General features: G+C 43.2%; 1 protein-coding gene across 2 annotated transcripts in view; it reads left to right on the forward strand.

The window, feature by feature from the left end:
* The first annotated feature begins 568 nt into the window (after positions 1-568).
* Positions 569-12,223, forward strand: part of LOC310713015 (nardilysin-like) — a 41,349-nt gene continuing 29,694 nt past the window's right edge. Inside the window, exons 1-7 of one of the 2 annotated variants that reach the window (XM_083516607.1) lie at positions 569-944; positions 2,272-2,626; positions 3,832-3,913; positions 6,458-6,611; positions 7,320-7,393; positions 10,418-10,513; positions 11,833-11,955. In XM_083516607.1, coding sequence (XP_083372733.1) covers positions 748-944; positions 2,272-2,626; positions 3,832-3,913; positions 6,458-6,611; positions 7,320-7,393; positions 10,418-10,513; positions 11,833-11,955 — 1,081 coding nt within the window. In that variant the 5' untranslated portion in view covers positions 569-747. The remainder of the gene's footprint in view (positions 945-2,271; positions 2,627-3,831; positions 3,914-6,457; positions 6,612-7,319; positions 7,394-10,417; positions 10,514-11,832; positions 11,956-12,223) is intronic. The other variant, XR_014529075.1, reaches the window with a different exon arrangement.

The following is a 12,223-nucleotide window of genomic DNA, read 5'->3' on the forward strand; positions in this document are numbered from 1 at the left end:
ATGGCGCATGTCCTGTTCACTCAAGCTTTTAATGATATTTATGATCTTTATTTCAGACAAATTTTGAGATGCCAACCTTTTGTAGTAATTTCTACTACTTGCTGCTACCTTTTTGTAGTAATTACTACCTTACTACCTTTTTGTAGTGGCTGGGGAGACTCAGTCAGATGGGCGGGGTATAAATAAATTATTATTATTATTATTATTATTATTATTATTATTATTATTATTATTCTGCTTGCTGCTACCTTGTGTATTAATTTTCCTGTCTGGTTTTATGTGATTTTGATTGTTGTTACCCACTCTTAGATTATTTCAGATGAAGGCAAGATAGAAGTTTTTAAAGTAAAATTTAGAAAAACCCAAATATCTCTTGAAGTAACTTGAGGGCTTTTTATAAGTAAAAAACAAACAAACCTGGATACAAAGGTTTCAAACAAACCAATCCATTTATAGAAAGGTGACTGAATGAATGAATTTGATGTGTTTAGTTTTCTCCATTTCTTGTCTTATTTCCCTCACTACCCCTCATGGAATCATGGCTTGTTCCTTTATCTATGTCATAAACAGATGCTATCTCTCAAGAATCCAAGCATCCAACGGGGTCTGGGATGGATTGTATAGCCCTGGCAAGGAGGCTGGTTTTGGTATGGAAGAACAGAGGTTACTGCAAGACAGTAACTAGGCAGGAAATTCAAGTGCAGGGTGGCTGGCAAGCACCTCACAAATCACCTCAGAGCCACAGCAATGTCTAGAGAGACAAAGCCTGATGTGACTGAGAACTGCCCAGTCTTACGCCCACCACAGCAGGGGAGACGGCAGGGCTGTCGAAGGACCCAGGCACGACAGGAAGACTCTGATGAGGAAGGGCACAAGCACCGGGCCAAGAAAAATGCAGGGGACCCCGATATTGTGAAGTCCCCCAGCGACCACAAAGAATACAGGTGAATAAAGGGTCTGGAGAAAAGAACAACCCCCCCCTCAAGAGGCCAACAGCACTGTAAATGTCACAGTGTGTCCCAAGTACGTAAATAATCTAAAAGTACAGACTTGGTCACATAGTAAGTTTAAAAATTAAGAAGCAATTAAGCAATATCAAGGCATTCCCACCAGCATACCTGGCTAGCAGTGGATTCCCCCCCCCCCCATGCAATGGTGGGAACTTGACTTCCAGGAAATCTGCATGAATTCCTATTATTGGGAAGGGGGTAGGCTGTGCTTAACTCAGTGACAATAGGCGAAGGTTGCCTGCCGCAATCTCGTGGAGAATTGTTTCCCATGTTCTTTTTGAGATGCTTCACTGCTTGGAGCTTGTAAGAAGATGATGACAAACTGGAGGACATAATAGAGATTTATACAATTATACATCGTGCAAAGGGAATATTTTCCTTCTCTTTCGTGGCATTAGAACTCAGTGTAAATAGATGCAAAACAGACAAAAAAAGGAAGACGTTTGAATGACATTTAATCACCTAGTACAATTTGTTGCCGCAAGATCTGATTATGGACTCTGGATTAGATATAGTATTTAAAAGGAGGGTAGATAAATTTATGGAGGACAGATCAGTTTTACTTAGCATATTAGGCAACTGGAACATCAAGGTTCAGAGATAGGCAAGCAACTAATACCACTTGATGGGGTGGGGCAACAAATGAGAGGGAAGAAGAGTTTGGATTTGATATCCCACTTTATCACTACCCGAAGGAGTCTCAAAGCGGCTAACATTCTCCTTTCCCTTCTTCCCCCACAACAAACACTCTGTGAGGTGAGTGGGGCTAAGAGACTTCAAAGAAGTGTGACTGGCCCAAGGTCACCCAGCAGCTGCATGTGGAGGAGCGGAGACGCGAACCCGGTTCCCCAGATTACAAGTCTATCACTCTTAACCACTACAGTGATTGTTGTTCTCATGCTCTGCTGAGGACTTCCTGTGATTGTCTGTTGACTACTGTTGCAAGCAGGACATGGTGCTTGTTGGACATTTGGGCTGTGCTCACACTGACACATCCATAGTGCAAAAATAAATGTAGTTTTTAATCCAGAATCATTCATATTCATCCTCAACAGGCTGCTTTCCACAAAGGGTGGGTTTAGTTACTGGCTAGGCATTTGAAAACCCTCTCCTTGACCAGATTATCCTTGCATTTTTCTCCCTGCACATCCCCAGGTTAATAGAGAAGGGAGCGGTGACTGCCATCTTGGTAAATGCATGCCCACATTGGGCAAAAAGAGAAAAAGAAATGATAAAAATGCTCATGGAATTACTTTTGCAGGTACATAAAATTAAGCAATGGCCTGAACGCTCTGCTGATTTCTGACTTATATATGGATGACTGCAATTCTTCTGAGGCGTCAGAAGAGGAAGACATGTCCTCTGATACAGACGATGGGAAAGACAGCAGCTTTGAGGACGAGAAGGATGGGAATGTGGAAGAATTTGGAGAAGTACCTGGAGGAAGAGAGGCCACTATTGAAGGTTATTCTGGAGTTCTAAGTGGTCTTGGTAAAAAAGGTAAACAAAAAGAGCGTCGTGGAAGCAGAATAAAAGATGAGAATGATGACTATGAAATTTATGAACAGCTAGTCAAGAAAGAAGAGGAAAATAAGATGGACAGCGCAGAAAAGCAGGTACGTTAGCAAGCAGCACAACTGCATGTTGACCAGACAACCTTTTCCCTAAGCTAAATATAGGGCCATTTGACACACAACAAAAAGGGAAACCTGTAAGGTATGTTCAACAGGGAGGAGCAACAAATCAGTGAGTATACCTGTACAATACACATCTCTATGCAAGCCTCTTTTAGCCATGTTTTTACTTTTTGTAGGTGTATACCTATATATCTTTTGAATTGACTCGTACGACAGTGGTTTTTAACCTTTATTGATGTATATTTTCCATTTTTAACCTGCCTTTCAAAATGAAATCTTTCCAAAGGCGGTTTACAAAATGGATAAAAACAATAGTGATGAAATAGGAAAAGGAATATCACAGCATGTTTCATGGAGGAGAGGGCTATCAAAGGCTACTAGTCATGGTGGCTAGTCATGATTCAGTAATGCTTCTGAATACCAGTTTCTGGAGACCACAGGAGGAATAAGGTTTTGAGTCCTCTATGAAAGGGGGAGAATGAGCTATACTTCTGACTGGGTTGGATGGAGGGGCACTGCATTTTAAAATTTTGCATAGAACTAATACTTACTTACACAATATGGAAAATACAGGTGACTACAAAGAGAATTTTGGTGTCAACAACAACAGCAACAACAACAACAACATATATTACTTCTACACCACCCATCTGAATGGGTTGCCTCACCCACTCTGAGCGGCTTCCAACATAATAAAAACACAGCAAAATATCAAGCATTAATCCCAATACAGGGCTGCCTTCAGAAGTCTTCGGAAAGTTGTGTAGTTCTTTTATCTCCTTGACATCTGAAGGGAGGGCTTTCCATGAGGCAGGCACCACTACTGAGAAGGCCTTCTGCCTGGTTCCCTGTAACTTCACTTTTTGCAGAGAAGGAACCACCAGAAGGCCCTTGGCGCTGGAGACACACCTCACCACACACTGAAAGCACATTATTGCCCCTCCAATGGATCCTGGGAACTGTAGTTCTAGGCTAAGCTACTGCTCCCAGTATTCTTTTGGGGAAATAATTTGCATTCAATGTGCTTTAAATTTATGGTGTGAATGCAGCCTAAGTCTTGATCTGTTTTCTTTAAGATGGGGAAGCATTGTGATGGAACTGGAATTCTTCTATATTGGGGAAACATGCTGCTTTCTTTGTAATATAATGTCTATCCCCCCCCTCTATATATATATTTATTACAGTCTGCAGCTGCCCTTGCTGTTGGTGTTGGCAGTTTCTGTGACCCTGATGATTTACCTGGACTAGCTCATTTTTTGGAGCACAGTACGTAGCTACTTCTATATGTCTTTCTACCAAAAAAGAAAGCCACGGAAAAGATAGTCTATAATTTATTGGCCTGGGAGGCAGTTTTCTGGAATCAAAACACAATTATCAATATTTTCTTTTACTCACAGCTTGAAACTGATTTATAGTTTTATTTTAAAAGTTGATGAAATCATGGTTGAAAAGAATTAATAGATTAATAAGAAATAAACTTAGCAGTTAATGGCCCGAAGAAAGAAAGGTCTTCCCATAATCTCATACCTTCCTCAGCTTGGTGTCTCCAGATATTTTGGACCCAAGAGTCCACTAGCTCCAGCCAGTATGGCCAATGGTCAGGGATGGTGGGATGTAGTCCAAAACATCAGGCTTGAGGAAGGTTTTGTGAACATATCTGCATATTGAAATCATTGGGGTGGTTGGGGAAGCCTGCTTTATTTGCCTGCTCTGTGATATCGTGTGATATGCGGTACCACATTTGAGGGGGACCTTCCAAAATTCCTCCTAGTGGACCATTCTAGTGGTTGCCTAGCAGTAACAGCTGAGTCCGGGAAGCCACCCACCTTTTAAATTTCCCATAATGCCTTAGAGCAATATCGCATTAGACCAACCTTTCTTGGCCCATTGGCTCATTTGCAAACCCATACACAGTTCACAACCAAGGACACACAGCAAACTATCCTGAAGTACAAAGCTTCTTCTGAGCCTCATTTCAGAGGTCTGGGAGAGGAGAAGACTTCTGTGTGTACTCTGTGGCACTGCAGAGGGAGGTTAAAACGGCAGGCACTTTCCCAGATTCTGTTGCTGCACCAGATAAACTCATGGCTGAGGGAAAAGGCAGTCTGAAGGGCCCAAACAAGTGCCAGCGCCATTGAAACCAAAGCAATGCTTGTGGGTTCTGCTACAGCACCTGGATCATAGGAGCTGCCCAAGGTCCCAAGGGCTGAGATTGGCCTTGGATTCAGAGCAGAGCCAGCAATAAATTACACTGACCAAGTTGGAGATACCTATTAGCAAATACAGGATCTGCACTAATGAGCACTGCTGAAGCAATACAGCCTGTGCCGTTAATAATGATTGTGCAACCCATACAGCACATAGGCAGCAATTATTCATACAATTAATAAATAAAATAAAATAAAAATAATAAAAATCTGACACTGCGAGTTCACTTTATTTTAGATAGCTTATAAGTTTTCATGGCACTATGTAAGTAGTTGTCTTATTCTCACAAATTTGATAAATGGTGAAAAATTGTTTTTGAACAAGTATATAAATTGTGTGAATAACTGCCACCTATGGGACGCAGGTGGCGCTGTGGGTTAAACCACAGAGCCTAGGACTTGCCGATCAGAAGGTCGGCGGTTCGAATCCCCGCGACGGGGTGAGCTCCCGTTGCTCAGTCCCTGCTCCTGCCCACCTAGCAGTTCGGAAGCACGTCAAAGTACAAGTAGATAAATAGGCACTGCTCCGGTGGGAAGGTAAACGGCGTTTCCGTGCGATGCTCTGGTTCGCCAGAAGCGGCTTAGTCATGCTGGCCACATGACCCGGAAGCTGTATGCCGGCTCCCTTGGCCAATAAAGCGAGATTAGCGCCACAACCCCAGAGTCTGCCATGACTGGGCCTAATGGTCAGGGGTCCCTTTACCTTTATGTGCTGTACGGGTTGCACAGGCCTAGTTAGCACAGCAACTCATCTCCGGCAGGTTTTGCCCCGTGAAGCAATTGCTGAGATGGAAGCTCCCAGCTGCCCAAGTCCCTTCTCTCCAGGGTTTCCCCAAGAAATTGGAGACTACGGCAGCATGAAACTGACTTCTCCTCCACCCTCTCCTGGTTCTGGGAGATGTGGAGGAAGGGGAGCTTGTCGCAGCAGGAGGGGAAGACACCCTAACTTCTTCACCAACCTGATTCACTTCTGCCTCTTGGCCTCCCTCCTCCCCTGCTTCAGCTTCTGACTCTCAGTCTGCACATCTCTCTGCCACAGACTCCCTGCTCACTAAGCCCTGTGACCTCTTCAGCTTCAGACACTACCTCCCAGTCTTCTCCCTCTGACCACTCATCGTTGTCCCACCACTACTTCCCAGGATCTGAAATTTCTTCCTTTGGGGGTTCCCCAGCTGGTTCCTCCCACCATTCCTCTGTGTCCAGCCAGTCTGTGACAGTAGTGTAATCACCCCAGTGTTATAAAACCACCACCACCACCCCAGCCTTTGAGGTTTGCCACAATCAAGCCTTGCACTCCTTCTAATGCAGCGGTTCTCAACTTGTGGGTCCTCAGATGTTGTTGGACTACAACTCCCATCATCCCTGAGCTCTGGCCTTGCTAGCTAGGGGTGATGGGAGTTGTAGTTCAACAACATCTGGGGACTCACAGGTTGAGAAAGGCTGTTCTAATGTATTGTGAAAGCTTTTTGGCTTAAAGCAAGAGGACTCAGCAAGAGGTATCCATTGGGTTCATTGAAATGATCGACATCTGTGCATGCTCTGAGCAGACAAGTATCCCAGGATTGGAAGGCATGCACCCAATTTTTTCAATGTTCTCTTTCAGTGGTGTTTATGGGTAGCCAGAAATACCCAGATGAGAATGGGTTCGATACATTCTTAAAGAAGCACGGAGGCTCAGACAATGCTTCGACAGACACAGAGCGAACAGTCTTCCATTTTGATATCCAGAAAAAATATTTTAGGGAAGCCCTTGACAGGTAACTTTGCAACACAAAACCAAATAACAACCAGGAAGATGTACGCTAGAGGAGTGGGAGTGAGAAGCAATGTGCAAAGTTATTAATGGTCATTATATGCAGTTCCCACTATCTGAACACAATGCATTCTCAGGAAACAGTTTGTGAGGTGAGGGTTAACAGTTTGCGAGGTGAGGGTTCTCATAACAAGCAACAATTTCCACTGATTCTCATGGGGAATTTTGACCCCCAAATGATGGGGGGGGGGAGCAGGGAAACTCCAGGAAACCCTATGAAACCTTGCAAAAGGCAACCATGGAAGGAAAAAAATGTTCTTATTTGTCCTATCTCTTTTCTTTCCTTCCCCACCCACCCACCCACCCTGATTTCTGGCAAAATGACTGCCACATATGAGCAGAACACAAGAAGTAAGACTTATCTGAGGCTGTTTATTTGTTTACAATACTAAACTCAGGTCTGCCTGTTTGGATATTTGGATCTGTGGGGGACGTATAGCAAGGTTTGGGTACTAATACCTCATGTTTGGATAAGTGAATTTTTGTATAACAAGTGTTTGGATAGCAGGACCCGTGTGTAATTTTAAATGGTCTACTCTGAGTAAGTTACTTGAATGCAACCCAAAGGGACTGTATATGCACTTTTGAAAACAAAATATTATAGTTCTGCTTTTCAGCACAGCAGAAACCCAATTTTCAATTTCTCTTGTAGATGGGCACAATTTTTCATCCAGCCACTGATGATTAAGGATGCAATTGACCGAGAAGTTGAAGCTGTAGATAGTGGTAAAACAAATGGGTTTGATCTAATATTTTTATTGTTGATATTCTTGCAATTCTTAAGAGAAACGATCTCATCAGGTTTACGTAGCATTCCTATCGTGAAATTTGGATGACCCATGTTTTATGTAACCACTTTATAAAAGTAATATTTAGATACAATGGCCACAATCCAAATATTTAAGCCTCCTTAAGCCCTTTGAAATAATGGTCTTAAGAGTGTTTAACTTTATGTTGGATCGTGGTCAATAAATTTTGAGAGTGTAATTTTATCAGTTCCCAGAGCATACCGAACTAGGTAATTAACTGTAAGGCTGCAATTCTAAGCATATCTTCAGGAAATAAATCCCATTGAATTCATTAGGACTTTAAATGCATTCAGGCTATAAGTTGTTATAAAATGTGGAGATATGTCACTTTCTGGTGTGAGTTCACAATGTGTGTTAATTGTGAGGATGACATGGGTAACGAGCTAAGAGGAAAAGAGTGACCACCTTTGTCTAACTCTACTCTTTTATGTCTGAGGTTAAATACAAAGATGCACAAAGCACAACATACAACGTGGGTTTCTCGCTGTGGGAAAAATCATTTCCCCCCCAACCCATCCTGGATTTTTCAACTGTGCTTCCAAACTTTGGATCTAATCTTCAGCTGTCTGATTTTGTGGATATATTCTCTTTAATTTCTGAGTCCTCATTTGTAAAGCAGGACTATTAATGGCCTACCTCTTTAGTCTGATAGGATTTTAGACCTGTAATCCCATTTAAAATTGGCCTTGCACACTTTGTGAAATATTCAACAGGCTGCAGTACAATCAGAGCGTAGGACAGGATCTGGTGCTAGACATTGCTGTGCCAGACTCAGTTCCAGACCCTAGATTTTGTCCTGCATTCAACTACAGAGCATTGAATCTGGCTCCTTTTTTGGCAAACTATTTTACACTGCACATCTATGTCTGTCTTCTTGTAGGGATGGAGGAGAAATTAGATCCTGTTTGCATTTAAAGGTGAATCTATCCAATTTGCAATTTTCTGAAACAATATGAGAACTGAAGCACAGCCATCCTTTGAAATTTGCACTTCTCCCAATTTTGTGATGTGGTTCTCCCAACCAATTAATGTTTAAAAGAATGCATATATTGGGGAAAGTGAGCCTAAAAATGAATACAGTAGTGAAATACAAAAGCACATTACATTAAGGGAAATTACTTTCAAAAATGTGCACATTATTCTAAACTGCATACAAAAATGTGTTTATTAGGAGATGTAGAGAAATGGTCATACTTCAGGCTCTAGCAGTTAGGCAGTTAAGAGCATGGCAGGTGACAAGAACAGCCATTACATATGGAAAAAAGGCCCTGGTATGTCAAGAAATGGAACCTTTGGACAGGGAGAGGTAGAAAGGAGGAGGCTGCTCACAGCCACCTTGGGGACAGCCTTTTCCTACATACACTAGGTTATATGCCAGCAAATGTGTACAGCATGCTCAAAGGATGGTGTTTGATGAATGGCTGGATAGACCACACTTTCCTGCTTAGGATATAGCTGCAGTTCAGCAATCCATGTTCAGCAATCCAGTACGTTTCTGAGCACAATTAAAAGTGTTGGCGCTAACCTTTAAAGCCCTAAATGGCCTTGGCCAAGTATACCTGAAGGAGCGTCTCCACCCCCATTGTTCAGCCCGGACACTGAGATCCAGCGCCGAGGGCCTTCTGGCGGTTCCCTCATTGCGAGAAGTGAGGTTACAGGGAACCAGACAGAGGGCCTTCTCGGTAGTGGCGCCCGCCCTGTGGAACGCCCTCCCATCAAGGAAATAAGCAGATATCCCACTTTTAAAAGACGCCTGAAGGCAGCCCTGTTTAGGGAAGTTTTTAATATTTAAAGCTGTATTGTTTTTAACACTCGATTGGGAGCCGCCCAGAGTGGCTGGGGAAACTCAGCCAGAGATGGGTGGGGTATAAATTATTATTATTATTATTATTATTATTATTATTATTATTATTATCCAAAAAAAGGCAAACTGGAGGATAGGTCTGAGTCAAAGCACTGCTATACAGATGCTGGTTATCAGATACACAAAAGTTAGTTTTCTGTACCATTCTTACCATTAGGGAGTGCGTCATAGACAAGATACCAGTGTGGACAGCAGAGGCGTAGCATGGGGCTGCCAGGGGGAGGGTGGCCGCGAGTGCACAATTCTTGTGGGGGCACAAACTAGGCCACCCCATGCAGACAAGCCCAGCCCAGCCTGTTTCTCCTCTCCACACAGCTGAGGTCAGCCCCGCTTTGCTCCATTGGGGTTGCTCTGGCAGCATCAGTGGCGAGGGCTGGGCTAGCATCCCTCTCCGCTGCTCAGTACACACACGGGCCAGGAGCCAACAACCGACACTACGTCGCTGGTGGACAGCTTTAAAAGGGGGCTCGATAAATGTATGGAGAATATGGTGACCAATAGCTGCTGGTTAATATATTACCTCCACTATCAGAGATGGCTATATCTTGCCTCCAGTATCAAAGCATACCAGTCACTAGGGAACATGAGTAGGAAAACACTGTTGGGCTCACGTCCTGCTTGGGCATTTGGTTCGCCACTGCGGGAACAGAATGGTGAACCAGGTGGGCCTTTAGTCTGATCCAGCAAAGCTCTTCTTATGAATTAAAGGGCCACTGTGATCTCTTCCTTTCCTTGCCATCCTGCTCATCCCATGGCACCATGTTGACATGGCCCTAAAGGAGGAGAAGGCAATTACCGCAGCTCCCACAGCTTCCATTTTCCTTGTGATGCTGGCTATTTCTGTTCATTTAATGGGCAGTGCCTTCCTTCCCTGGTGCCCTGGGAACTCCATGATGCAGCCCATCAGATGTACACAGCAGAATGGTTTGTTTCTTTCCATCCCTCTCAATGTAGATGAGGTAGGTAGGTCACTTCATTCACTGCTACTTCGTTAGGCTGTCTCCTTGTCTAAATGATCTTATCACTGAAAAAGGTACTCTCCCTTCTGCTGCTTAATGTGTTCTTCAAAACAAACAGAATATCAAATAGCCAGGCCCTCTGATGCTAACAGAAGAGAATTGCTCCTTGGAAGCCTTGCAAAACAAGGACATCCTATGAGAAAATTCTTTTGGGGTAAGTATAATGTTGCGAGGTTCAGTTTAAAGTGCGGGGTTTTAGTTTAAAAGCATTAGGGAATTCTTGAGCTGTTGTACTTGAACAAAAGCCCTTAATTCTGGTTCCTTCCAAAGATCTTTGGCTGGTGGTTGGTTGTTTTTTTCCTGCCTTGCTTCATTTCTGCTTAGTTTGGGATTTAACCCAGCATGGCCCTGAAACGCAAGCCCTGGCAAACAAATTTAGCAGATTATTTTTGACCAGCTGATTGCATGAAGCTGGCCTGTCAACCCTGCAGAATAGCAGGTCAGGCAGCCATTACTCCCAGCCCTGACTTCATAGTGCATATTAACTCAGTATACATGAGACAACAGAGTGATTGAGTAGTGGGGGCACATTGTTATGGTCTATAACAACAACCCAGCATTGAAGAACAAAAATACTGTTCCTATCATGCCAACATTGGACCTGGATGACAGACTAAATCCTTATCTCCCCTATCACCCATGGGCCAATGACATGAGGTGTCCTGTTTTTGCCCATGTAGATGATCAGCTGGTGTCCAACCTTTGCAAACCCCATTTGGTCCAGTTATGTCTAGCATCAGGTGTTGAACAGGCAGACAAGACTTGGCCAAATGACCAGGTGGGCTAAATGGGGAGGCCTGGTGAGCTTAATTAGGCTTTTGGGCCAGAGGTTCCTGACCTCTGAAATAGGGGAAGAGCCATAGTTCAATGATGGAAAAGATGCTCTGCCTGAAAATGGTCTCAGGTCTCATTGGCATCTCCTCAGGAAGGTTGTAAAGGACTCCTATCTGAAATCCTTGAGAGTTTCTGCCCTTGGATTGCTAGATGGACTGACTTACTGTATCTACTCGTCCAATGTGCCATCGAATCTAATGCGCACCTCAAGTTTTAGAACCATGAAACCAAAAAAAGTATTTGCTGGCGAATGTAAATGTGCCATCGAATCTAATGCGTACCTTAATTTTGGCAACGTAATTTGGCCCAAAAAGGTGAGCATTAGATTCGAGTGAATATGGTATTATAAGACAGCTGCTTAGGTTCCTGAGACATGACTTCTGGAAGTATCCATAATTTGCCATTATTTGGATGAGACTTGTTTATTAGGTGGAATTTCTAACTGAATGCAGTGTAACTGTCAAGATTGATATTTATGACTTGGGCTAATCACGCTAAAATAAAAAATAAAAAATAGATGCACGACTGGTCCTGGAGAAGCTTTTTAGGACTAAGATATCTGATTCACAAACACGCAAACTTAAACCCTTGCTGATTTCAAAGTCAGAAAGCAAACCTTTTCCTGTTAAAAATTTGCAGGTAATGCGGAGACACTTAAACATTCACCGAAAAAGAACAGAATTAACACCTATCAGAGGCTTAGGGATTTCAGGACGCGTCACTACTCAGCCCACTATATGAATCTAGTTGTCCAGTCTAGAGGTATAAAAATCTCCCTGTATGAACTATAAGTTATATATATGTGAGTAAGCATGTCTGTTATACGATGCTATGTTAAGTTGTTGGTTGGGGGGTGCATGTATGTTTGGGATAATTTTGTCATGGTTGGCATGAGATCCCATACCATGAACTGTTTTGCTGACAATGCATCGCCCAAGATAAGGTGCAGATAGCAGTTGGCATGCAGGAGCAACTTTATGACTACAGGGGTCACCCATGCCAGTACCTCCTTTGGCACCCACAAAAAATA

This window comes from Podarcis liolepis, assembly GCF_965112155.1.
Source record: "Podarcis liolepis genome assembly, chromosome: 8".
Classification (NCBI taxonomy): domain Eukaryota; kingdom Metazoa; phylum Chordata; class Lepidosauria; order Squamata; family Lacertidae; genus Podarcis; species Podarcis liolepis.